The 27,434-nt window shown below is 41.1% G+C and overlaps 1 protein-coding gene across 1 annotated transcript in view; it reads right to left on the bottom strand.

Moving 5' to 3' along the window:
- SCML4 (Scm polycomb group protein like 4) overlaps positions 1 to 23,070 on the bottom strand; it is a 65,717-nt gene extending 42,647 nt beyond the window's left edge. Inside the window, exons 1-3 of the mRNA XM_057739640.1 lie at positions 22,915 to 23,070; positions 3,312 to 3,441; positions 956 to 1,156 (exon numbers count right to left, since the gene is read on the bottom strand). Of these exons, the coding sequence (XP_057595623.1) occupies positions 956 to 1,156; positions 3,312 to 3,441; positions 22,915 to 23,070 (487 nt within the window). The remainder of the gene's footprint in view (positions 1 to 955; positions 1,157 to 3,311; positions 3,442 to 22,914) is intronic.
- Between the last annotated feature and the right edge of the window lie 4,364 nt (positions 23,071 to 27,434).

The raw sequence follows: 27,434 nt of genomic DNA, 5'->3' as shown, positions 1-27,434 counted from the left end.
GGGGAAACATTTGAAGGGAGCAGAGCTCCAATTCTGCCTCTGACTTGTGGTGACAATTTCCACTCTCTCTGGATGCTGTTGGATCAGGGTGGAAACTGGAGGAGGGTAGTAACAGTGGGAGATGGGCCTGACCCTGAAGGTTCTTGTTAAAAAAAAACAAACATATCCTGTGAGATGGGGTTGAGACCATAAGCTCTCCCCTCTTCCCTGCATGGTGATAAGTGCTATGAAAAAGGAATGAAGCAGAGAAAGGGAGAATAAATAGTGACAAGGGCTGATATGTTAGGGTATCAGGAAAGGGCTTTTTGATAAGCTGGCATTTGAGTAGAAACCTGAAGGAAGTCCAGGAGCAAGTCACATGGACGGTTGGGGAAAGAGCACTCCAGAAAGAGAAAACAGTAGGTGCAAATACCCTGAGGCAGGAGGAGCATGGTTGGAGGACACAGGAATGAAGCCACTGTGGCCAGAGCAGAGTGGGGACTCAGTAGAAGTGACCAGGAGATCAAGGAAGTACCCAGGACCAGGTCACATAGGGCCTGGGGGCCCTTGTAAGGATGTGGGCTGTTTCTTGGAGTGACATGGGAGCCACTGAGGGTTTGGAGCAGGGGGGGACGTTATCTGACTTAGATTTTGAAAGAACCAGAATCATGAAAGGATTCTGGATATATTTTGAAGTTAGAGCAATAGGATGAATTGATGGGTTGGACGTGGGAGGTGAGAGAAAGAGACAAGCCAAGGGAGAGGATTCAGGTGTGCAGTCTTCTTATCCAGGTCTGGAAGCATCTTTTCCTCAAGCCCCAAGAGACGCCTTCGGCACACAGGCTCATTTAAGGACGCTGGAGCCCAGAAGATGGAGACAGACCCTGGCCACAGTCCCTCAAGCCTGATTACAGACGCTTTCCTCTTTGGAGACACACCCACGGCCCTCCTCGTACAGCCTGCCCCAGGGCCTTACCTGACACCATCTCGCCACCATAGCCCTGCTTGACCAGGGAGAAGACCAGCTTCTGCTGGTGGGCACAGTCGATGCACGCTTGCACGGCCTGCTGCAGGACCGCTGATGGTCTCTCAGGCCCAAAGTGCTCGGGGAGCTGCTGTACCTTCCTCCTCTCCAGGTATGGCCCCGCATTGGCTTGCTTGTTGATGTAGAGACAGACTGTGGAAACAGACCCACAAAGCCCTCAGCATCGAAGCACATCAGGCCAGGGGTGGCTCCCGTGTGCATGGGGGATGCCTCAGCCATGTCTCCTTGGCCCTGGCCTTGGGAAAGCAAAGGCCAAAGTGGGACACGTTCTTCCCAACTGAAAGAGGCAATAGAGGCAATCACCTCCAGCTGCCAAGGCTTGCTCTCAAGAGGGCCTCCTGGTTGGGAAGAAATAAATAGGTGTGTCCCCTCTGATGCACTCAAGTCTGAACTGTAGACAATTATGGACAATTGTGGACCATGTGTATACGTGTATTTATGTGCTGGGAATATACACAAAATCTTCCCTTCTCCTCCCAAAAGTTATCAATGTTTGCCATTTTTTGTTAACCTTCAGTAAATTAAAAAAAAAAAAAAATCAACATGAAGCTAATCACTCCAAAGACTATATATTTGATGAAGTTCTAAAGAGAATTCTAGTTACAACCTCAGGGATAATGAACACTCAGCAGTCCATTTAGGTGAGGCCACCCTATGGTCCCTGCACTTTTAAAGTAATATACCCCACCAGGAAAAACGTTTTGAGCATATGCCCCAACATGTGTTTATTTATTTGTAGGTTATATACATTCTCAACCATATTAATGTATTGCCTACATTTTACAAACATAACCAAAAAAAAAAAACAGAAAACTTTAAAGGATGAAATAAAGAGAAATATTAATTGCAGGTGTCATATTTTCTTCCACACATTAATGACTCCTCTTATGTTTCCCTCTGCCGCCACCTCAGGTATGAACATCTTACCTTGGGGGTCACTTGTGCAGAGGAGTGTTGAAGAGGGACTTTAAGAGGAGACCAATAGAATTTTGGAAGGATTAAACAGTAACAACAAAGTTGAAGAAAATTAGTTTTTATTGAGCACCTACTATATTCCAGGCACTGTATATACTTTATCTTGTTTGATTCTCAAGATAAGCCTGATAAATATTATTAATTCTACTAAAGAAGAAACTGAGGTTAAAAGTGGTTAGGTGGCTGCTCAGAAAGTGTAATTATGGTGCAACAGGGATTCAAAATAACGTCTTTCTGATATCATGGCCTGTCCTCTTTTCATGCCACTAGGCTTCCTTCTTCTACTAATTCCAGATGATTAAGGAAGATCTAATTGATAAGGGACCTTCATGCTAGGCAGTGTGCTAGGCCCTACAGAGAAAATGGTGAATCAAGTCTACACGATCCCTGGCTTCAAAGCGCTTAGGGCCCAAAAGGGGAGACAGATCTACTCAGAGAATCACAGGAAGTGACGCAGGACCTTGGCTGAGAGAAACATTAGGGAGGTGCTAGGAGAGCCCGTCCTGGGACCCTTGGCAGGAAAGTCAGTGAGGGCTTTCTGGAGGGAGGTACCTGAGCCGAGTACAAGGGAGGAATAGGTTGATCAGAGGAAAGATCATTCCAGAAGGAGAAAAGAGAACATGCTACAATCCTATGGTGGGCCCTAAAGACTAGAGCAGGGCCCTGCTGGCCACACTACAAAATCTGGTCTTCACTCTACAGCATTAGGAAGGCACTGAGGGGTTTAAGTGGGATGGGGCTGGGGGTGGTTTATGATAAGGGGGAACTATGGGTGTGTATGTGTATGTGTGTGTGTGTGTGTGAGAGAGAGAGAGAGTGAGTGCACATCCGACTGCTGTTACTCTTAGGACTGAACTGTTGGTTGGTGGATGCCCCACGAGAGAGACTGGGCCAAGCTCTACCCTACCTGGACTGGGAGGCCCTGGGTGGGATTGAGGGGCGTTAGGATTCTTAGGAGATCTGGAAGCACAAACACAGGGATAGAAACTCTTCAAGGTGAGTAGGCTCAACTTTGGTGCAAGGTAAATCTGGCTCTGAAGATAAAAAAATTGGGCCAGCAATCACTCTTTCTATTCCCCCACCCACCCATAGCCACAAGCTGAACCCAAGATGCATTGAAAACTAACTTTAAATAATCAAAGCCGTGAGACACTTAAACTCCTGTTCTCAGAGAACTTGGTCATCCTATCTACTGTCCAACTAACACTCCAAATCCTTCACTTAAGTGACCTCAGTGGCAGCTCTCTAGTTCACAAAGTAACTCACTGGTGGGCAGGCCATCAGAGCCGTGGAGTTCATTCACCTCACCTACCTGTGAGAGCCTGTGGAGCTGCCAAGCTGGGTATGGTGGCTGCATCCTGAGGGATGGAGCTGAGGTCGGGCTCCGGCGTGCTCCGCGGGGGTGAGAGGGCTAAAGGAGTCATGAGACCCCGAGACTTGAGCTGCAAGAGAGAACCCAGGGAGTCAATGAAAATCTGAAGATACTCTCTACACTTTCCCACGATCTCTCCTGGGCTCAGTTAACCACTGCTACTCTGTCATCCTTCCACACCTTTCTATTGCGCAACTTTGGGGGCTGAACTTCAGATTCAAGTTCACGATCAAGATTCAAGTTTGAGTCACACCCAGAGGTCAGCTCTGTACCCCGTCCTTACAGTGGAGCCACCCAGGAAATGACTGTGTCAGTCAGTGGGTGTGGGACACACAGAGGTGTGAGGAGTTGAAGCCTATAAGCCTCTTGAGTGCAGGATGCGGGGGGGGGGGGGAGGGGGGGCGGGGAACAGTTGCCAGTCTGAGCCCCCGTGCTCCTGAGGTTCCTGTGGACAGGGCCTTCCCGACAGCCACCCAGTGACCAACCCTGGAGCTCTGCTCACTCTGCTGAGCTCTCTGCTCACAAAGATCACTGGGTCCTGCTGGGAAAGACAGCAGGAGCCATTCTTTCAAGGGGTGACGTGCTTCTCAGGGTTTATTTCCTTCAGTGGAGACCACCAAAGGCAGCCTGAGAGTGGACATGAGCGCCTTCTCTTGCAGTGGCAAGCAGCTGCCTTGAAGGTCACTCACTTGAAATCACAAATGTCAGTACCAGCAAGTTACTCTCTGTACCAAGGTTTGACAGACAAGTTTCTAACCTCAGCTCTCCACCCTAAAATAAGGTCAGTCACTTCACCTCTCCACCACTGACCTGTGTCTCAATCCCGCTCCGAACCACGTACGTCAATCTCTGGGAGTGGGACCCAGGTATCAGGAGTTTTTAAAGATATTCAGACGATTCCAATACATAGTTAAGATGAAGGACCTCTGCTCAACACCAGTGCTGTTCAACTTTAAAGTACAATCAATCACCTGGGGGGGGGGGGTGTCTCATTAAAATGCAGATTCTGATTTAGGAGGTCTGGGGTTAAGCCTGAGATTCTGCATTTCTAACAAGCTCCCAGGCAGTGCTGATGCTGCTGGTCCATGGACCACACTTTGAGTAGCAAGATAGTACATTCTGTTGTTGATATATATGCAGTCCCCATCCATATCCTAACTTGCTTCCTGGATTTTTAGGATGTAATAATAATAGTAGTCATGGAGAAATAGTATTCTTACTGCTAGTTATCCAACCATTCTACATTCGTTCATTTATTCGTTCAACAAATATGTACTGAGTGCACACTGCAAGCCAGACACTATTCCCATTGCTGGGGACACAATAGGGAATAAAGCAGAGAAACATCTTTGTCCTCATGGGACTGACTTTCTACTGGGGGGAAAGATGATAAACAGAATAAAACAATAAAATGATATAATATGTTAACAGATGGTAAAAGCTGAGGATGAAAAAAAAGAGGGCAGGAACATGGAAAGCTGAAGAGTTATACTTCAGGATGAAATTTTAAAAGAGGACAGTTAAGGCACTTCTTGGGTGATATTTCATAAAGGTTGCAAGGAGGTGAGGGAGCAACTCATACCAGTGCTTAAGAGAAAAACATTCCAGTGAACGAGAATATCAAGTGCAAAGGTCCTGAGGCGGGAGCATGCCAGGAGTGTTTATGCAACTTTAAGGAGGTAAGAGTAAGACTGGAGAGGTGGTAAAGCCACTGGGCTCTGTAAGACACTGTAAGTTCTGTGGCTTTTGCTCTGAGCTCTTTTGAGCAGAGAAACTACAGAATCTAAACTGACATTTTTAACAATCTTTCTGACTGTTGTGCTGAGAAGAGATTAAAGGAGCAAAAGTGAGAAGACCGCTAATTTAGAGTAGATGAGTGATGATGGTAGGTTGGATCAGGGTGAGAGCAGTGGAGGTGGTGAGAAGGGGACAGATTCTGCACAAATTTTGAAGGTGGAACCAGCAGGACTTTCTGACACACTGGATGTAATGTGTGAGAGAAAGAAAGAAGTCAAAGATGACTCCAAGGGTTTGGGCCAGGGAGTCTGCAGGTGGAGGAAGGAGGAGGGGAGAGTGGAGAGAACCAGGGAAGATCAGGGGTTGATTTTGGACCTATCAAGTTTAAGATGCTTAGATCCAAGAGGAGATGGTAAGTAGGCAGGTGTGTATACTGGACTGTGGAGTTCTGGAGGAAAGTCTAAAAGGAGATTTAATTTTGGAATCATCAATAGCGAGTTAATATTTAAGGCCATGATAATGAATGAGCTCATCAGAGAACTGAGTGTAGTTGCAGAAGAGGAGGACCCAAGCATTGAACGTGCAAGACTCCAACATGAAGAAGTTGGAGAGAGAGGAGTAAAAGCAAAAGAAACCAAGGAAGATATCCAGTGAGGTAGAAAGAAAACTGGGAGAGTGTGGCGTGGCAGGAGCAAAATGGAGAAAGTGTTTCACGGACAAGAGAGTGATTAACCGTGTCAAAGGCTCTGATCAGCCAAGGAAGATTAGCAGTGGCCACGTAGCAACTTCAACAAGAGAGGTTGTGGTGCAATGAGTGGGATGAGAACCTGATGGGAATAAGCTCAAGAAATAATGGGAAGAGAGGCACTGGGATCAGGAAATAAAGTCAACTCTTTCAAGGATTCTTGTCTTAAAGGGGAGTGGCCAATTAGTCATAGCAGAGGAAAAATAGGACTGAAAGGTTTTTGCCCCACAATGAAATATCACCTCACACCCATTAGGATGGCTACTATAAAAAAAATAAGATTTAAATTAAAAATAAGTGTTGACAAGGATGTGGAGAAACTGCAACGCTTGTGCACTATTGGTGGGAATGTAAAATGGTGCATTCCTCAAAAAATTAAAAATAGAATTTCCCAGAAATCCCACTTCTAAAAGAATTGAAAGCAGTGTCTCCAAGAGATATTTGTACACTCATGTCCATAGCAGTATTATTCATAATAGTCCTTGTGGAAGCAACTATAAATGTCCATGAGCAGTTGAATGGATAAACAAACTGTGGTAGATACATACAAGGAAATATCATTCAGCCTTAAAAAGGAAGAAAACTCTGACACATGGTACAACATGGATGAAACTTGAGGACATTATGCTAAGTGAAATTAGCCAGTCACAAAAAGACAACTACAGTATGATTTCACTTATGTGAGGGACCTAGAGTAGTCAAATGCATTTAAACAGAAAGTGGAATGGTGGCTGCCGGGGGATGGAGGGAGGGGGAAATGGAGGGCCTCTGTTTAATGAGCACAGAATTTAGTTTTGCAAGGTGAAGACGTCCTGGAGATTGGATGCACAGCGACGTGAATATACTTAAACTACTGTACTGTACACTTAGAAATGGTTATGATGATAAATTTTATGTCGTGGTTTTTATCACAATTATTTTTTTTAATTTTTAAAAGTTTTTTTGTTGTTTTGTTTTTAAGAAGGGAGAAATATGTTCTAATGCTGCTGGAAATGACCCAGTAGAGAGAGGAAAACTGATGATACAGGGGAGTATGTGGAGAACTGCTGGCATCAAGACTCTGAAAAGGTAAGAGAGGATGAGAATTAATGAACTGGGCTATGGCCTTAGAGAGAAAAAAGGACTTTTCATCTACTTCAATAGGAAGGAAGGAGGAATTTGAGAGTCTGGATCTGGGTGGATGTGGAGGTGGGAGCTTACAGAAGGCCTTTTCCAATGGCTTCTAATTTCTCGGTGATGCTGGAAACTGCGTGTGAGGGTAGAGGAAGTTGTGTTAATGAACTAGGAGGGTGGGAGGGAATGGAATGTGGCTGCTGAGCAGCACTGAGGGCACAGTGGGATGTGTGGAAGTGAATTTAAATTACTGAAATGAATTTAAAAGGAGACAGGCCAGAAGTGAGCACGTTGGCTGCACAGGGCTGTATAGGTGCAGAGTCTGGGGCTCTTACAAGAGATCCTGTATTAATCAGAAGCAGCGATTAACAACAGATACTTCATCTTAATTTGAGTTTAGCATTTGAAAAAATTAAAGGCTCATCATGTAGCAATACTCTACTAAATATTATAAAAATAATTTAAAAGAAACTTAGTGGTGGAACAGAGTAGATGGGAAACCTCCTGTGACTCAGTCACCATGACTTTGTCAGGGTTTCCTCACCCGCCAAGTATGAAGAGGGCTGTGGCCACCCTGCCCATTCTCCCAGGTCATGCACCAAGAGCTCCCCTGGTGGTCTCTCTAGGAATGGTATCTATAGGCAGGCACAGCTTGTGATGGAGGGGCTGGTGGTGACAGTCCCCAAGGACTGTGGGCAGCAGGCTGTGGAAAAGCCTTGGCTAAATCCTCCTTTACAGGCTTAAAGCCCTCCCATGCCCAGCATACAAATAACAATGTTGGTGGGGGAAAAAACAGGATTAGTAAATTGTCATTTTCCCCCCTGTAGCATTTAAGTAAATTACACAAAGATCTATGTGATCCTTCCTGAGAAAAATGGCAACAAGGATGACGGGATGGATGGTGATGAGGATGACGGTGATGGCAGCTGAGACTTAGAGAGCAGACCTGTTTACTGTTCGTGTAAACTTCATAATGACCCTGACTTTAATAGTTGCTCACTCTTTTGATATTTGTTAGAGAGGGATCTGTCCATTGAACCCACCTCCAATGAAATAATACAGTTAGCTGTTAGCTCTGCCCATAATTTCTGCCCAGGTGAAGCAAATAAAGGGATTAGAATAAATCAGCTGGTTGCAGAAAAAACCTTACATAGTCATTCAACCTGTAAAACACCTTATGGGGCTTTTGGACAAAGAAGGACTCTCATGCAACTGTGGGTGGTATATGACTTTTAACAGCTATCCTGGTAAGAGGATAAATCATCAGTAGGAATATCCTGTGACTGCGCATTCTGAAATTTCTATCTCATTGCTCAATATAAAGAATCAAAAGTAACCTAGCCTAGAAAAGGGAGTCACCCATGATTTTAGAAAGATCCTAAAATAGATATGAGCCCACTGGCTGGAAACACTCCTTTGCTGTGATGTGGGGCCCTGTGTGTCAGTGCCTCTCCCATGTGTGCAGTGAGGAGCTCCCTGTGTGCCTCAACTCATCCAAGCTACTCTCTGGCAAGGCATTTATCTTTTCATTACTGGGTTTTTAAAAAAATTGTTTTGTCTTCTTTTGTTTTAATGGACAAAATAAAATAGAATGCAGCTATCTTGATTTCTAATACCATTCTTCAATTAAAAAAAAACCAGGTATCCTTGGAGAAATGGCTGATTCTAGGACTAGGGCAGGAAAAATACAAGATGAACCTGGATTATCTAATTGTGCCAAAAAGTAAGAAAGTACTAAATTAAAAAACCACCTACACACACACAATGAAGGGGGTTGCTCATAGGGACACAGGAGTCAACTAAAAGAGCTTTCAATGGCCAAACCTAGAGCAACATGAGCATCAAATAAAGAATGTAGTGATGGATTATAATTCAAAGTATACAGTGAATATCCAGGACTCCCTACTTACATAAATGAATGACTGACTAAGTAAATACATGGGGAGAACAGACAAAGCTCCCATGTATAAAAATTCCAAATATTTTATTGTAGAGCATAACTCCTCACTCCTTAAGTGTGGGCCACACATAGTGACTTCCTTCCAAAGAGGACAGGATGGGAACAGCGGAAAAAGTAACTTTACAGTGGATGAAGCGGTCAAGCACCACCTCAGCCAGGGGCTCCAGATCGCCATCGGCAGTGATAAACCATGTCAACAGTACACACCCTGGGCATGATGTGGCGGGAATGGCACCCTACCTCTGAGATCTTCTTTCCAAAAAATCCATTACCCCAGTTTAGTTATGGGATAAACTTCAAACAAACCCAAACTGCAGAACATTTTACAGAATACTTGACCAATACTTCTCAAAACTGCCAATGTCATCAAAAACAAGAAGAGTCTAAGAAACTTTCACAGCCCAGAAGAGCCTAAGGAGAGACATGATGACTAAATGTGATGAGGTAACCTGGATGGATTCTGGAACAGAATAGGGAAAAACTAATGAATCTTAATAAAATATGGACCTTATTTAACAATAATTTATTATTATTGGTTCACTAGCTGTGACAAATGTACCATAATAATGTCAGATGTTAACAACAGGGGAAACTAGGCGTTGGATATATGAGAATCCTCTGTATGTTTGCAACTCTTCTCTAACTCTAAAACTGTTCTAAAATATAGTTTATTTTAAAAATATTAAAAACAGAATCTGGCAGAATAAACTGGGTAAAATAAAGAAGAAGGAGGGAAGAGAGGCCTCTTTCTTGGCAGCATGAGACTGGAAGAAGATTTGCTGCCCAGGATGCCTTGCTCTACATACAGGAGCTAATCCTTGGCCTTCAAAGCCAACAGCCCCGTACAGATGCTGGCAAATTTGGCACCTTTACCTGAAATTCAAAACCTCAATCAAACGGGTGTGGCGACTCCTCATCCAGGGCATGGCTGCCAATGGCTGTGCTCTGCCTTATTAAAGTATCGTAGTAGGATGAGGCAGAAGGGTAGAGGCTGCCCCTGCCAGCTGGAGTCTCCACCAAAGGGGCTGGGGAATCTGGAATCAGCTCATCTTTCTTTTCCATTCACAGATCCAAAATAAGGGCCTGGAGAGTTTCTTGCTCCCGCTGTCTTCAGGGGAAGATCTTCTCTAAGACATTTGCTAGAAAATCACTGCAAAGAATTAGGAGAGGATTTGTTTGCAAACTGAAATGTGTGGCCAGGGCACACTAAAGAAGAAGGGGTCAGCTGATGTAAAATCCAAGTATTTTTCTAGAAATATGCAAGTGTGGCAGAAACAGAAGTACTAACTAAACAGTATTTGTTAGATTAACAAGAGGTTGGTAACTGAAAGATATAGAATGCGGTTGGGGGAGTATAAAGTTGTATAGAGCCTGCCTGCATATCAGCAGAGGTTGAAGCAATGAAGCAAAACAAAAATAAGTTCAGGGTAGCACTAGGCACATACAATGGAGCACTAGCTTTTGGGTCTGGGTTCAAAGCCCAGCTCAGCTTGTGTCCTAAGTCTTGTTACTTAGCCTTTAGGAGCCTGCCTATCCTCACCTGTAAGGCAAGGATAATAATACCTTCTCACAAGGATGTTGCAAGAATGAAGTGTAAACATTTAGCATAGGGCTAGTGCAAAGTGAGAACTCAGTAAATGTTTATTACCATTATTACTGCTAGTATTATAAGTTTATTAGAAATTCCAGAAATACAAATGAGATCCAAATTTCTTGTTCATGTAGTCATGGCAGGAAAGGGAAATTGCCCATTTTTATCCTAGTACCCATCTACATTTCCTATATTTAGCCACTTAGGATCACATCTTCACAAACCTTTGAAGACCCACCTCCTACCTTATACCTTGCACATGATCCCCTTTAAGAAACATGTTCCCAATACATTTTGCAATGGTCCCTAAGTATTGTTGAGGCAGGGGCTGCCCTTTCCAAGTTTCATCATTTAAGCTAAGTCTAAAAAAGGGGAAAAAATTCATTCCATGAGGCAGTCATTTACGCAACAAATATTTATTGAGAACCTACTGTGTGCAGGAAACTGTTCTAGGTGCTGAGGATACTGCTGTGAATGGGGGAGAAAAGGTCATTGTTTTTGATGAGCTAATATCATAGTAGGAGGAAACAAGACACAACAAAAATGTCAAACTGTGATAAGTACTACTCTGAGGAGTAAAATATGGTGATGTGACAAAAAGGGACCAGGTGACCAGGGTAGGCTGATAAGGAGGTGACACCTACATCAAGATCTGAATGACAAGAGGGAGCCTGGGGAAAGAAGTTTCCAAGCAGACAGAGTGGTCAGTGTAAGCCTCTTAAAGCTTGGCTTCTTCAAAGAACCAGGACGCCAGGGTGGCTCGAAATGTAAGCAAGAGGCAGAATGATGCAAGTTGAGGTTAGCCAGGAGGTCAAAGCCCAATCAAGAGCTTTCTAAGTCAGTGTTCAAGTCCTAACCCCCAGTACCTGTGAATTGGACTTGACTCAAAAATAGGATATTTGCAGATGTAATCAAGTTAAGATGAGGCCATACTGGATTAGAGTGGGCCCTAATGCCAATGACTGATAGCCCTATAAGAAGAGAGAAATCCGGACACAGACACAGACACAGACACACAGGGAGAAAGCCATGTGACAATGGAAGAGATTGGAGTGATATGTCTACAAACAAGGGACATCAAGGATTGTAGGCAACCCCTAGAATATAGGAAGAGTCAAGGAAGGATCCTACCCAAGAAACTTCAGAGGGAGCATGGCTCTGCCAACACCTTGATTTTGTGTCCTTGATTTCTTTTTCATTTATCTCTGATCTGATCTTTATAATTTCTTTTCTTCTGCTAACTTTGGGATTCTTTTTGCTCTTCTTTCTCTAATTGCTTTAGATGTAGGGTTAGGTTGTTTATTTGAGATTTTTCTTGTTTCTTGACGTAGGATTGTGTTGCAATGAACTTCCCTCTTAGAACTGGTTTTGCTGCATCCCATAGGTTTTGGGTCATCGTATTTTCATTGTCATTTGTTTCTAGGTATTTTTTTTATTTACTCTTTGATTTCATCAGTGATCTCTTGGTTATTTAGTAGAGTGTTGTTTAGTCTTCATGACAACACCTTGGTTTTGGACTTCTAGCCTCCAGAACTGTTGTTTTAAGACATCCAGTTTGTGGTACTTTGTTATAGCAGCCCTGGTAAATAAATATAGTCAGACTAAAAAGTTTGGATTTTATTCTGAGTTATGGAAACAATTAGAGAATTTTAAGCAAGGAAAGACACAACCCAGTTTCTATTTTATACAGTTAAGTATGGCTTCTACACAGAGAATGGTTGGAGGGAGTCAAAATAGAGAACAGAACACTAGTGAGGAGGTTATCATATGGTCCAGGCAAGAGGCATTGGTGGCTGAACTAGGGTGAAAGTAGTGACGACGGAAAGAATTGGTTGGATTCAGGTGTACTTTGGAGGTGAAATTAAGGTGATGGGAGAGACAAAGTGCAAACCCAAAGATAACTTCTAGATTTATTCACACAAACTTTGTTTTGATAGTACATTTTTATTACATTAGTTTAAAACATCAGCATTTTACTTGTTGTTCATTTAGTTAACTTTGGGGAAGCCATAATACTGGCTTGTCTATAAGATTCAAAACATTCCTCCTTTAATACTCAAGCAATAAACCTTGGAACCAGGAAAGGTTCTAGGCAGAGCTTCTGGGAGAGGAAGTGAAAAAGAAGTTGAGCATCCACATTTCCTCATCTGGGAAATGGACACTGAGACGTGACATGATTTCACATTGCCCAGTGAGCTGCAGGGGAGTGGTGAGAACATAGCACTCAGAGAGGGCTGGGGTTCTAGTCCTGGTTCTGTCCCCTACTAACAAGGGATTCTGAATGACCCACTCACTGCCTCTGGGCTTCATCTTCCAAAGCCATTAAGTGGTGGTAGGATTGTTGGTCTCTTTCTTTTTTTCTTTTTGGCTTCACCTTGCAGCATGTGGGATCTTAGTTCCCCGATTAAGGATTGAACCCCTGCAGTGGGAGCACAGAGTCTTAACCACTGGACCACCAGGGAAGTCCCAGGTTGTTTGTTTCTAAGTTCTCTTTCAATTTGTAATGTTGTGTCTATATCTTTAATTAGGCTACTTTTGAAAACATTAAACAGTTTGAGATAAAACCAGTATCAGTGTCATATTTTGAATGTTGATTAGGAGAATTATGTGGCATCCTAAATTTCTTTGGAGTTTTGTTTCTGGGAATATAAAAAACTATGTTATTTGGATCAATTGAAAACAACTACCAACAATGGATAAAATGTAAGATTCGTAAAAGCATGGAGGAGGTAACAATATATAATATAAAGAATAATTGAGCCCAAATATAGGTGAAATCTAGGCCTTGGAATTGCCATAGATCCAAGGGCTCGCCCCAAAGGTTACAACCTCAGGGTAAGGGCAAACCAGCTGTAAACTTGTCTTGCCCTACCCCACCCACACCTGACTCTAAGGAAAGTTGCCTTGACACCAGGGAGGGGGTGTGCAGAATCCCTGGGAAGATATTGCCACAAGCCAGAGCTCACATAGATTTGCAGCCCAAATTCACAGAATCTGGGCAACCAAGAAAACTTCAGGCTGTGAAGTTAGTTTAAAAATTACCCAATCTGTCAGTGTTCCCAGGTTACCTGGAAAAACAAACACAAATCATCTCTAGAGAAAGGTCTCAAAGAAGTCTCCAAAATAATTTTTCAAAGACAATGAATAACACAGCCTAAATACACAAGGAAGCAAGCAACTAAAGCAAGAATTGGCAATAAAAACACAGCAAAACAAAACAAAACAAAACAAAAAACCCCAGAAATACTTAAGAAATTTCAATTATCAGAGTTAGATTGTAAAAACAACTATGATACTATGTCAGAAGAAATTCACCAAAAAGTAGCATAGAGACAAATAGATAAAAACTATGGTGGGAAGGTTAAAAGATATGAGAAGTTCTAACATTAGGGTTTCAGAAAGAATGGGACAGAGGTTATATTTGAAAAGATAATGGCTGAGAATTTTCCAGAGCTGATGAAAATTTTAATCCACAGATTCAGGAAGCCCAACAAATTCTAAATAAGATGCATAAAAAAGAAATCCATAGGTAGACACAATAAGATGAAATTGTAGAACACCAAAGGCAAAGGAAAAAAGTCTTAAAATCAGCTTAAAAATACAAAACCTTCCAGGGAACACTAAAATAAGTCAGATGGATAGCTGAGTTCTTTACAACAATGGGCCCCAGAAGATAAATGGAATAATACCTTCAATGTGCTGCAAGGAAAATAACAACCTAGAATTCTACACCCAGCAAAAATATTTTTTCCAAAAGTGAAGATGAAATAAAGATACTTCCAGACAACAGAAGCTAAGAGAATTCATCACTAGAGGATCTACATTAAAGGGACTTCTAAAAGATGTACTGCAGGTAAATGGAAAGTAATTTCAGGTGGAATGTATGATATGTAAAAAGGAATGAAGACTTTTTTTAAGTGGTAAATAAGGAGGTGAATCTAAATTAAAATGACTGTACATAACAAAAATAATTGTCTTGAGGGATTAAAAAAAGCAAAAAAGAATTAATATGTGTGATGACAATGATATTTAAATGGGGAGATAAATGAAGTTAAAGTGTCCTAAGGTACTTTTATTATCTAGGAAGAAGCAAAGGTAAGGTTAACTTTAGAAAACTCTAGTATGTAGGCATGATGTAATTTCTAGAGCAATTAGTAATACAATAGAAGGCATAGTGCTTAACTTTCAAGGAGTAGAAAAGAATTACATACTTAAAAATCCAGAAGAAGGCAGGAAAGACAAGTAAAAGGAATATAGAATCAGTGGGACAAACAGAAAATATAAAATAAGATACAGATTTAAGCCCAAATTTATCAATAATTGCTTTAAATAAAAATGGACCAAATGTCTAGTTAAAAGATAAAGATTATTATAGTGGATGCTATGGATTAAAATGTGTCCCCCCCACCAAAAGATGTTGAAGTCCTAACCCCCAGTACCTGTGAATGTGACCTTATTGGGAAATAGGGTCTTTGCAGATGATCAAGTTAAGATGAGCTCATTAGAGTGGGCCCTAATCCAAAATGACTGTGTCCCTATTAAAAGGAGAAATTTGGACACAGAGACAAACATATACAGAGGGAAGACAATGTGAAGATCCAGGGAGAATGCCATCCCCAAGCCAAAGAACACCTGGGGCCCCCAGAGGTTAGAAGAGAGGCCTGCAACAGATCCTGCCTCCCAGCCCTCAGAAGGAACCAACCTGGCTGACTTTGATCTCAGATTTCCAGCCTGCAGAACTGTGAGACAATAAATTTCTATTGTTCCATAAATGGATGACTAGATAAAGAAGATGTGGTATATACACAATGGAATATTACTCAGCCATAAAAAAGGAATGAAATAATGCCTTTTGCAGCAACATGGATGGACCTAGAAATTATCACACTCAGTGAAGTAAGTCAGACAGAGAAAGACAAATATCTTATGATATCACTTCTATGTGGAATCTAAAAAAATGATACAAATGAATTTATACACAAAACAGAAATAAACTCACAGACATAGAAAACAAACTTATGGTTCCCACAGGGGAAAGGGGCAGGGGATAAATTAGGAATTTGAGATTAACAGATACACACTACTACATACAAAATAGATAAACAACAAGGACCTACTATACAGCACAGGGAACTATATTCAATAACTTATAATGGAAAACAATCTGAAAAAGAATATATATATATTCTATATTTTATATAATTATATAATATAGAATATATATTCTTATATATAAAAGAATATATATATAGCACTGATTCACTTTGCTATATACCTGAAACTAACACATTGTAAATCAACTATATTTCAGTTAAAAATGAATAAATTTTTTTAAAAATTTGTATTTTTTAAGCCAACCAGTTTGTTGTATTTTGTTACAGCAGCTCTAGGAAACTAATATACCAGATTCTATTTTTTTAAAATCATGTTTTCCCTCCCTTCCTTCCTCTCCCACCCCATTCGAGGATAGCTTTGTCCACGTCCTTGCCCATAGCTTTCCCTGGGGGCACAGTGCTCCTTCAGGCTCACTCTCTTTCTTCACACAAAACTCCCTCAGGGTTCTGTGGAGACGCAGGGAGCAGGGTTAGGGAAAATTGAATACCTCACTGTTTTTAACCTCAGACTTTAGTCTAAAAAACTTGCCTGTTGGAAATGCAAATCAGCTCCAACAACAAGAAGTTTGTGGCCAATGACCTAATTCCATTCTGAGGAGTCAGCCTATTTCTGGATCTATCCACACCTTTTTCTCCTTTCCCCTGGGAGGAATTAAACATGCAAGGGATGGAAGGGCCATTATCCTTTGGCCTTGAGGCCGGCTTTGGCAACATGCCTTTTAGTCAAATCTGAAATCCCAGTTAAATGATCTTTGCACTAAAACTTCTCAAGGAAAATAAAATTACCCCAATACAATATACTGCCTGCATAATAAATGAAGACAGAAGGGGATGCTTGCAGATGGGAGGGTGATGGTCCAGCTCTCTTGTGCTTTTCAGAGGAGCAAATGGGGTGGGGTAGTATGAGGATGCTGGAGCTTTCTCCTACCAACTCTGTTGGGTTCAGATTATCCTCTGGGCCTAGAGAAGTGGTGAAAGTGGTGAAGTGCAGTGGGGCAGGGGGTGTGGGAGGAGGTGGTGGTGGTGCTACTATTCTGCCTGGGTGGGGCTGAGAAGAATGGCTTAATTTCCTCCTGGCTGAGGAGAGTCAAGAGAGGAGACAATGAAGTCAGTACTCCATAAGTACCAGGAGACAGAAGGAAGAAAAAGGAAAACAAAAACAACCATCATTGGACAAAGTGGAATTCAGAAAAACAGATTCATCCATGTGAAGTATTTAATGGAATGTCCATTCTGCCCTGTGACCCCAACAACCTTTAGTAGAGACCGCACATTTCAAGGAAAGCTTGCTGTGATTGAATTCCTTACAGAAACTGGCGAGGGAGCCAAGTTCTATGCATCAGCAGGCGTGGGGTCAGCCCTGCAGATGAGAGGGGAAACATGCAACGGGTATTCTGTGCATAGCGGAGCTCAGAGTGGTGGGGAGATGGCGCGGCTTATATCTGTTCACAAGAGATGATTGTTAAATTTTCAGCAATGTTGTTGTTTGTTAAACATAGTAATTATTAAAAATTAAAGTGCATACACTTACAGAGTAAGTTTTAAAATAAATTTTTAAATAAAATTAAATAAAATATATTAAAAAGGTAATAGATACTCAAAACTCACCACTTTCTAATTATTTCACTGTTGTATCTGTGTAGAAATATGGTTACAAGAGTGATACTGCAGCACATCTTTTACCAACTCCACATTTGAGAATGTCACATTGGTGCCTTGAAATAGGCCATGCTGGGAATATTTATTCCTTGGAAATTGGCAAATGCTACAAATAGGGCTAGATATATCGTTTTGTTGACTTATAGGCTTAAGAGAGTGATGGAGAAAATATTAAAAATGCAAATTAAACTTAAATGTGTGTCTTGTCTGTAGCCGTTACACAATGAATAGCATGAAAAAACAAGTATTTTTTGTTTTCACAAGCTATTATCCAATTCAGCAAAGAAGTCAATCACATCCTTGACAAATGAGCGAAATTCCAACATACAACTTTGCTGTTTCCATTTCTCTTACTCCTTAACGTAAGTGAAAATACCAACTAAACATGCATGTCTGAGTTATGCTCAGAATGCTGCTCAGAAACATTCACCAGATACCACTGCCCCAGACCCACTGCTGAGCCTCACCCCTTACCATTTCTCCAGCCCTTGGGGTGATGGCCAGTGGGGGAGGGGTCACAGAAAACCCCAGGAGAAACAGTCCCCACCCTAGGTGTTGCATACTGTTCAGCCCAAGGAAATGGTCCCTGCCTTGTGCCTGTGTAGTCATTTGCCTCCAGGGCCACAGGTGGTACTTCACACCTGTGAAGGGGCTTCTTGAAAATAGGCACAGGAAGGGTTAGATATCAATTCTTCCCTTCCATACTGTTAGGCTACATTTTGTTCATAACTGTGACTCAAGGCAATGCAAGATCTGGATAATCAAAGCACTGAAGCCAATTCAACAGTTATAGTGAAAACACATTTTAGAAAGAGGCTTTAAACAAATGTTGAAACAAACAAACAAAACCCTTTCTACTTTAAATTTGAACATTCTCTTAATTGAGATTTTTGTGAACTTGACGTCCTTGTTACACAGTGCCAAGAACACATACTTTTTCGGGGCGGGGGGGAAGGATGACAATAAGAAAGGAGAAACAAAACAAAATGTGGCATTTACCCATGTTCTTTAGAAAATTACTTTCTTTATAAAGTTAATTTTCCAGTTAATGGAAGACAGTCCTTTAAATTCTTCGCAGAGATTGCTGGTTCTTCCCAAATACCCACGCTCCTTTCTTCATATATCAGTGGAATCCCTGAATTCTAGCCCATCACTTGGTGACTCAGCACTACATTTTCTCACCTCCAGTGGAGCTAAGAGTGGCCAAGTGACTCAGTTCTGGCCAGTGGGCTGCAAGTGTGAGGGTGTGTGCAACTTTAAAGGTTTCATCCTTAAAGGGGAACAACGTGCCCTCCACCATCTCTACCCATTCTGCTTGCTGAACTTGAGGGATCGTGGGACCTGGAGGAGCCATCTTTGAGCACCAGGTAGAGACTGTGTGTTAAGATAGCAGAGCAACAATATAAAGGAACCTGGGGGACTCCCCTGGCAGTCTAGAGGTTAAGACTCTGAGCTTCCAATGCAGAGAGCACGGGTTGCATCCCTGGTCAAGAGCTAAGATCCCACATGCCTCCAGGCGCAGCCAAAAAAAAAAAAAGTGACAGTGGAAGAAAAAGAGATCTGTTAACGAAAAAAGAGAAACCCTGGAAGCTCGTATGTTTGTGCACCATAATAAAGCTAACATTAAAAGAGAGAGAGAAATTGCTTCAAAAAAATAAAATAAAATAAAATAAAAGTCTGGGTCCTCAATACCGTGGAGCCATCAGATTGGCCCCAGATGGCCTTTCCAGACAGTAACATGAGAGAGAAGTCAGTTTCTATCTTCTTTAAGCCACTGTTCTTTGTCCTTTGTTACAGCAGCTGAATTTGTATGCTGAATGACACCATTATTAACATTTTAGAACATTTAAATGATTTGCTTTTAATATTTCAGGGATGGTATTCTTTCTAGAGCATGTTACACTTTTCTTAGCTCGTTAAACAGAGCAGACAGAAAGTAATCTACTCTTTTTTGAATTAGGAAACGTAAATACTACTCCGAACAATAATGCAAAGAGACTGCTGAGGTGGAGAGGGCTGCTGGCCCGCCAGTATGTGGCCTCGGGCTGTGGGGTGTGGTTAATTCATGCCCAATTCCTACAGTTTTTCTGACTCCTCTCACTATCAAATTAGCAAGGATATATAAGAAATATATATATATGGAAAGTGCTTAGGCCCAGAGACTCAAATGTAGAAGTGCTCAGTAAGTGTTACTTATAACTATTATTGCTATTAGTATTATTATTGTATATTGGGGACAGATGGCTATCTTAAAAAACCAGCACTTTTTTCTTCCTGCTTAAATCATAAAGACACAGAAGCTGAAAATCTCGTTATTTGGAGCCATTATAATCAGCTACGTCTACAGAATGGAAGCTAGGGTTTGTCCCTGGTGCAGACCCTCTCTATCTTTTTAAAAAGCCCTCGATGGTCTTTTGTAGTCATGAAATGTAAGGAAAATCTACCTGTTGACCTTAGGGAGTCTCTGAACTGAGAACCTAAATCAACAGCAGATTCTTCAAACTGAGATGTAAAAGTTCTGTTTGATAATGAAGAAGGCTGTTTTCATGGCAGTCAGAGTATGGCTCTTTGGAGAAAATATGACATTAAGAGGTTCTTCCTTCCTTTAACTGGGGCGAGAAGGGGGCAGTAAGGCCATAAAACAATGCTCTGAGAGCAGCAGGCATGCCCCCCACAAAGTGGCTGCTGACCGGGGCCAAGAGGCGTGGCCAGATGGGCCCTGGGAGGAGGGATGACCCATGAACTCTGGAGCAATGACATCTGACTGCCAGTTTAACTCTTCCTTTCCGGCCTGGAACTTGCTCATGTTATTGTCAAGATTCAGAGAAGGGGTTAAATATCACTGCCTGTGTTAGCTGTGCTTGGGTCTTAAAAGGAGAGGCTTGTATCCATACTTGGACCAGAGAGCGTCTCCACATGTGCGGGGACACAGAAGTGATTAACAGAGCAGCTTGGGACAGCACCAGGCAACAAATGACAAACGTCAACCAGCACAAACCTGTGATTACAGTCAGTACAACCAGGCATCCTTAGAATCTCCTGGGGAGGAGCCTGCCAAAGTCTCAACACTTACCACTGATATGGTTATTATAATTTTGATTATGATAATATTATTAATATAAATATATAATAATAACGTACTGACATAAAGTTATGTTATTTTTCTTTTATAACATTGATAATATTAATGTACATTTTACTGTTCTAAATTATTAATATGATATCATACACATATTATACTTTCAGTATCCAGCTGTGTGTGCAATCTTCTCCCCAAAATATTTTCCCCTTCAAATCGAAGGCTATTAAACTGTGATAAGCTTGTAAGGAATGTGTCTACAATAAAGGTAAACAGACTCTGAGGGAGGGTTTGGAAGCATTTTCTTAGTAATAAAATACAAGATCTTTAAGAGTAGATCAAGTAATATCTTATTTCACGTGCTCAGGATTTTTTTTTGAAGAACTCTGGCTCCCAGATAGTTAAAGTTGCCAAATGAGTGGCCTTTTGGTAAATACAATCAAACAGTACAGTATCCTTGCTGGCTTCTCCACAATTAAAAGCATTTCATTAATAGTAAAATGGGGCTTCAGGGTCTAAGAAATTGTCAAAACAAAACCGGAGAGACTTAATAGGTTGCTAACTTTATTTTGCCAAATAAGGACATTTTTTTAAGATTACCAAACCTTCACAACATATGATACTTAATAAACTTTAACACCAAAATAGCAGGAAGCAGATATTTCAGAATTAAGGGCGGTCCTTTAGGTGGAATCATTTTAGCTTAGCAAAGACTTTCAAATGTTTTTCTCCTGTCACCATGAGCAGGTCAGGACATCATGCAGACTGACACCTGGTTTGGAGCTGTTTTTCTTGAGTAAAAAGCCCATGGCTTAGGGAGCTATCTGGGAGCTGCTGGTCTGAAATAATTCCCACAATTTCCTCAAATATACGGGAGGTGGACTGAAGGAAGAGCTGTGGCCCGTTGTTCCCAGAAAAGAGACCCTGGGAGGCATGGGAATAAGATCCACCTGCCACGTGCAGGGTCCGTATGTAAGCTAACCATCCCCAAAACTTTCTTCCTGCCCTGAGCTGTCTCTGAGTGTTAGGAGCACTAAAAACTGCCCTTTTCAAGAGACAGGAAAATTGCAAAGTTGGGTTCATTCCACAGAGTGAATTTCCATTTTTCCTGGCCCCAGAAATGCTGTGTCTGTCGGTAATTTTCATTCTTGGGTCACAGCTCCCAGGGGAGCAGGAGAAAGGCCAAATAGGAGAGAAAAAGTTTTCAGTGTGTTTCTTCAGATGCTGGATTTGCTCCCTGGCTCTATAAACAGAAGGGCTGCCCTGCTCCAGCCTTTCAGATGCAATCCCCAGACCCCAGCAACTGCACAGGTAGATGAGCACAGAGACCTGCCCTGGGCCAGCTTCAGAAACACAGTTCTGAAACCGGTGCACCCATGAGAAAAAGGATGCTCTCTTTGTTAGAAAAAATAACCAGTGACAGAAGACTTTGCTTTAAGAGCTGGCTGAGTAAAAGCTTCTTTCACTAAAACCAGTGACCCCCAAATAACTTTGAGTCACCGTCCCCCTACCTACTGTGTCTATTTTCCAGCAGTTGGAAGAACTGTGGAGAATCAAAGGGATAGGAGTTGAATTCAGTACCAGTTCCTCCAGAAGCTTTGTCACTCTGCTGACCTGAAGTAATTTCCATACATTTTCCTAAATATATGGAAGTTAATTGCCAATTTGCATTTTGGTTTGAGTATTCGGATCTCAAGATGGAAACATAAGCTCTTTATTTCAAGAAAAATAGATGAAGGAAACCTTCTGAAGCTCATTTTCTAATGCCCGAAAGGCTCATGGAAAACAACTCAATGGCCTTTCTTCTCCAGCAGACTCTTCAAAAACATCTTAGAGGAGAAGCTCTCCCTCGGGTTTGGGTTGTTTTATATGATTTCAGTTACATCAGAGAATTTATTCTCCACCCCCCAGCCTCGCCAAATCATTAATTCTTGAAAGAGTAACAGGATTTTCATTTTGCCTGTTATGCCTCTTTGTAGCCAAACTTGACGTCAGCGCCTTTTGTAAGCAGGAAACTATGAATTAACACCCTGAATTTTCATGATGAGTCCCCTGATTGAGGCTCTGTTAGGGAAAACTCTGTTAGGCTCCTTTGACACTAGCTTGCTCGCATTATTAATTTAAATGTCTCAAGAACATCATCTGCTTCTACTAAAATTAATGAGTTCTGGAAAGTGGCTTCCAGAGCCGCCCTCATAAGAACAGTCAGGGGAAAGCTCAGTGTCTGAAACGCTAATTGAGATGCGAGGCTTAATAATGTGTGTTTAGCTCTGACCCTAAAATCTGCTCGCCTTACAACTTTCCCCATCTGGTGTAATTTGCTTGCTCCACTTGTAAAAATGCACATGACAGCGACAGCATGTATTGTGTGCCATGTTGCAACAATGAAGCCTCGTCTCTCACATGCTTCATTGAGAGAAACTTATTTCTCATCCTGTCTTTACCCAGCTTCCAATCTCTCATCACATTTTTTCATTGGAGTTCTGCCCAAACACCATGCCCCAGCCCAATCCCACTTTGGAGAAAGGAGATGATGGAGCCATACCTTGTACCCGGGTTTCCGCCCTCTTTTCTTTGGGATCTTCACTGCTGGTAAAGCACCAGCTGAAGCAGAATAAAGGTTATGAACTGCCATCTTCATAGGTGTCGAGTGAAGTGGGGGTCGGCCTCGCTTTCTCCCCGGGATCCTCTGAGACTGCATTTCTGCTGGTGCCAGTCTTACAGAAGGAAGTGACAAATCGCTCACAGGCAGAAGAGGTGCTAAGAATTAGTCCAGACACAAAGCAAAACAAAAACAGAAGTGTTTGTTTGGTTTGCAAGGCAAACATGGAGCTCGTTTGGTGATTTTGGCCATACCTACCCCTTAAGGGAGGGAAAGACCAAATATGAGAGAGCCAGGCACCAGTAGGAGCTTTTAAAGTGCTGTTGGGCTCCTGATATAATTTCAAGGATAGTGAATTTCCATGGGACTATAGTGAAATAGGGCAGATACTGGCTAGCTGGAGAGGACAACAGAGTCCCAGCAACAAGCACAACTGATAGTGTCACCAGCAAGGAGACAACTTTATCTACGTGTCTCAGTTTCCCAGTTAGTTCAACTTTGAACTGAAATAACAATAGTATTAAATAAACACAACCATTTCCTCATATTCACTCCCACCCTTTCGTTGGGTGACAAATTGTTATGACTTTTTTTTTCCTATGAAAGAAATTTAACAATACAAATCAATTGTACTAAAGTTGATTATGTCCTTCTATCAAAATCTGGACACAAGGAAGGGAGGGAATACGGGGATATGTGTATAAAAACAGATGATTGAACTTGGTGTACCCCCCCCCCAAAAAAAAAGAAAAAAAAATCTGGACAGAGATTTGCATACAGAGATGCGCATTTTGACGAGATTCAGAATTGCAAAACTAAAATGGATAGAGCCCAATAATAAGCAATAGGGGAATGGTTACTATATCTATAGAATAAAACAGTCAGCAATCAAGTAGTTATAAGCCTTTAACAACACTCTTTTTAATAACATGAGTTTGAGTGAAAAAGCATCACATGAATTGCTCATAAAAGTTATTTCAACTCGCAAAAATTTACGTGGCGCAAAAGTGAAAGGAAACGTGCTAAAATGCTGCCAATGGCAAAGACAGTGGGACTATGGGTAATTGTCCACCACATACAAATCCTTTCCCCCTTGGACTATAATATGATTAGCATTAAAAATACTTCTAATAAGCTTCTCAGGTAAAGTTGGCTAAATCTTGCAACAAGAGGTAGTTGATCAACCCCAACCCAGAGAACACAGCTGTATTATGAGCTCAAGGATCACATTCCTGGAATGTTCAGGAATGTGGCAAGTGGGAAAGAACTTTAGACTTTAATTCAGGGGTGATGTCAGGTGATAAAATTCATTTCTGAGCATTAGTGGTACCTAAGTGTGGAAATGAGAGGCTCTTTCTCAAAAGGCTGCAGAAAGAGTTGGGAGAGACAATAGAAGCAATCCCTACACCCTGGTCTGGGCAGCACTGTGGGGACCAGATAGCTTTGCTCAGGAAGGAAAATATCAAATTGTGGGAATTCTTAAAAACATGACAGGGGAAATTTGGGGTGGATCATCTATAGATGTAAGGTCACTTGGTCAATTCTCTGAATATTAATGGTATTCTATCAATAATCTTGATTGTCCTTGGAAATATCATACCTAGTAAATAGAATTTTAAAGCATAAATATATTGACTGTATTGTTAAATATTTCAGATAGATGGACAAGTTATTAAGGATATCAATTTTCCCTGTTTTTGTCAGATTAAGAAAAATACTATATCTCATCCATTCTAAGATGCATATTTTCTCACCTATTAACATCTTTGAAATCAGGATGCACCCTAAAGCACTGTAAGCATTTTAGAATTCCATAGGGAGCATTTTTTCTTTCTTAGTGGTACATTAAATAATGATGTGTGATATATTTAAAGACATCTTAGAATCAAGGAATTACAGTCAATGTAGATAAACCTGTATGTAAACAAATATGTAAACATCTAGATTATTTCTAGACTTAGTGTCACTACTCTACAGTGCCAAAAAATACCCAAATATTGATTTTCAAAAGAGAGGTTTTTAAAAACACTGAAACACCACAAAAAATTATTCAGTAAGATTTTTGCTATGTGAAACTTTATCTGAGTCCCATTTTGAACTAACATGATCAAATTTCTGCTTCATTATTAGTTTATCTTTATAGACTTTGGAAACAGGAATTTTGCTAGTCTAGGCCATGTTTCTCTACCCGTCTACTTTCCTCTAGTGAGAAGGTCAGCAATGTATTTAACAGCATCAAACGTCAACAAGATAAAATCCATCATCAGAGAAAGCACTGAATTTCTTTGCTCTAATGAAAATGTGAGTCCTCTGGAAGAGTCCATTAGCAGCACTCCTTCCCTGGTGAGTTGGGATACTCTACTGAGACATTCCCTCATAAAACTCTTCTTGTTGAATAGGTTTTGAAGAGTAAAGCAAGGGTAACAAACTAGCACATTATCCTAAGAATTTGTATCACTCAAAATTACATTTCACTATCCCCAAGTTTCTATTATGCCAGAAATAATTTCCTAAGAAAAACAGTCATCTTTAAGCTGGATTCTTTTGTTCCTGGAGGAAAACATCTACAAAAAGAATCCTAAAAAAAAAAAAATTATACATTCAAAAACAAAGGGAAAAATATCTATTAAGCATTTAGTCAGAACAAACTGGTCATTTACAATAAGAAAAATAAACAGGCTAGCTGTCTTCAGCACTGTTAGCCAGAAGATAATGGAATCACTATGGTGGCCATTTTTCCAGATATTTATAGTTGCCACACTTTCTCACATCACAGGGCCTTTGCCTACAATGTTCTTTCCTCCTGCTCTGGCTTATTTCCCTCATTCTTCATTAGTTAGCTCAAGGAAACTCACCCTGAGTTCTCATTAGGTTTCCCAAGCTTAGAGCTCCTCAGCTGTGACTACTGCATGCAAAGCATCCACAATGGAACTTGGGCAAGAGGAGCAGATGGGAATGTGAATACCACCTGCTGTGCCTCTCACCTAGCAGTCATCTTTCTTCTGCCAGCATCCACGACACCAGGATAGGCTAAACTTGTTTGCTTGCCGAGGATAAAGCTTCAGACCCTTCTCTGTTCTTCATATAGACTTAATAAGAAGTGGAAGGACTCACTTGAAGAAAATAATAGTTTTTGAAATTCTAGTGGGACTTCCCTGGTGGCGCAGTGGCTAAGAATCCACCTGCAGGGGACACAGGTTCTATCCCTACTCCGGGAAGATCCCACATGCCTCGGAGCAACAAAGCCTGTGTGCCACAACTACTGAGCCTGTGCTCTAGAGCCCGCAAGCCACAACTACTGAAGCCCTCACACCTAGAGCCTGTGCTCCGCAATAAGAGAAGCCATAGCAATGAGAAGCCTGCGCATCACAATGAAGAGTAGCCCCCACTCGCCACAACTAGAGAAAGCCCGCATGCAGCAAGGAAGACCCAACGCAGCCAAAAATAAGTAAGTAAGTAAATAAATAAATAAATTCTACTTATGCCCTAAAATAAGACTTGAGTAAACAAAAAGATTAATCTATCATTGGACAGATGGATATTTTAAGGTTATAATTTTCACCTAAATTATTCTATAAATTAAGCGTAATCACATTAAAAATCCAAACTGATTTTAAGAAAAGAAAGACAAAATAAAGGCCAGCAGGACAGACTTGCCCTCCTGGTTCTTAAAATGTGTTATAAAACTATAACAAGGGCAGTTGTATGGTACAGAAATAAGCAATCAGATCAATGGAAAAGTTAGTCCAGAAATTAAACATATATTAAGTTTCCATTTGTTTGAAATTTAGGATCATTTCATATCAATGCAGATAGCTCAGTAAATAATTTGTGGACAACCAGCAATAAGAAATCAATAAAGTTTTAATTATACTTCAGCAAAAAAATCCTAGAGATATCTAAGACTAAAATATACAAAAGGAAACATTAAGACATACTAGAGAATATATGTCAACATTTTTAGACTCTTGAGATGGAGATGGACTTTCTAAGTATGATGGAAAACTCAGGAAACGGACATGGAAAGACTGATAGACATGACCATAAATGCTTTCATGCAGCAAAAATAAAATCATGAATAAGGTAGAAAGTAAATGAAAATCTGAGGAAACTATTTGCTACATATGGAACCAACAGAAGTTTAATACAAAGAACTCCTTCAAATTATTAAAATAAAAATTAACACTCCAATAGAAAAATGGGCAAAGGGCACAGACAATTCACAAAAGGCAGGGGGTGTGCTGGAGAAGACAAGAAAGAAAAAAAGAAAAAAGAAAAGGAAGGAAGGGAGGGACGGAGGGAGGGAGGAAGAGAGAGGAGAAAATAAATGATCAATTATTACAAGAAAAGATTCTAAACTTCTAGTAACTCCACTGGTAACCTCCCAAAAAGTAAACTGAGATATCATTTGACACATCAGATTGATAAATGTGAATAACCCTGACAATACTCCATGTTGGTAA

This window comes from Hippopotamus amphibius, chromosome 6 (assembly GCF_030028045.1).
Source record: "Hippopotamus amphibius kiboko isolate mHipAmp2 chromosome 6, mHipAmp2.hap2, whole genome shotgun sequence".
NCBI lineage: Eukaryota > Metazoa > Chordata > Mammalia > Artiodactyla > Hippopotamidae > Hippopotamus > Hippopotamus amphibius.
Note: the sequence above shows the minus strand (reverse complement) of the source record. Positions and strands in the feature narration are given on the sequence as shown.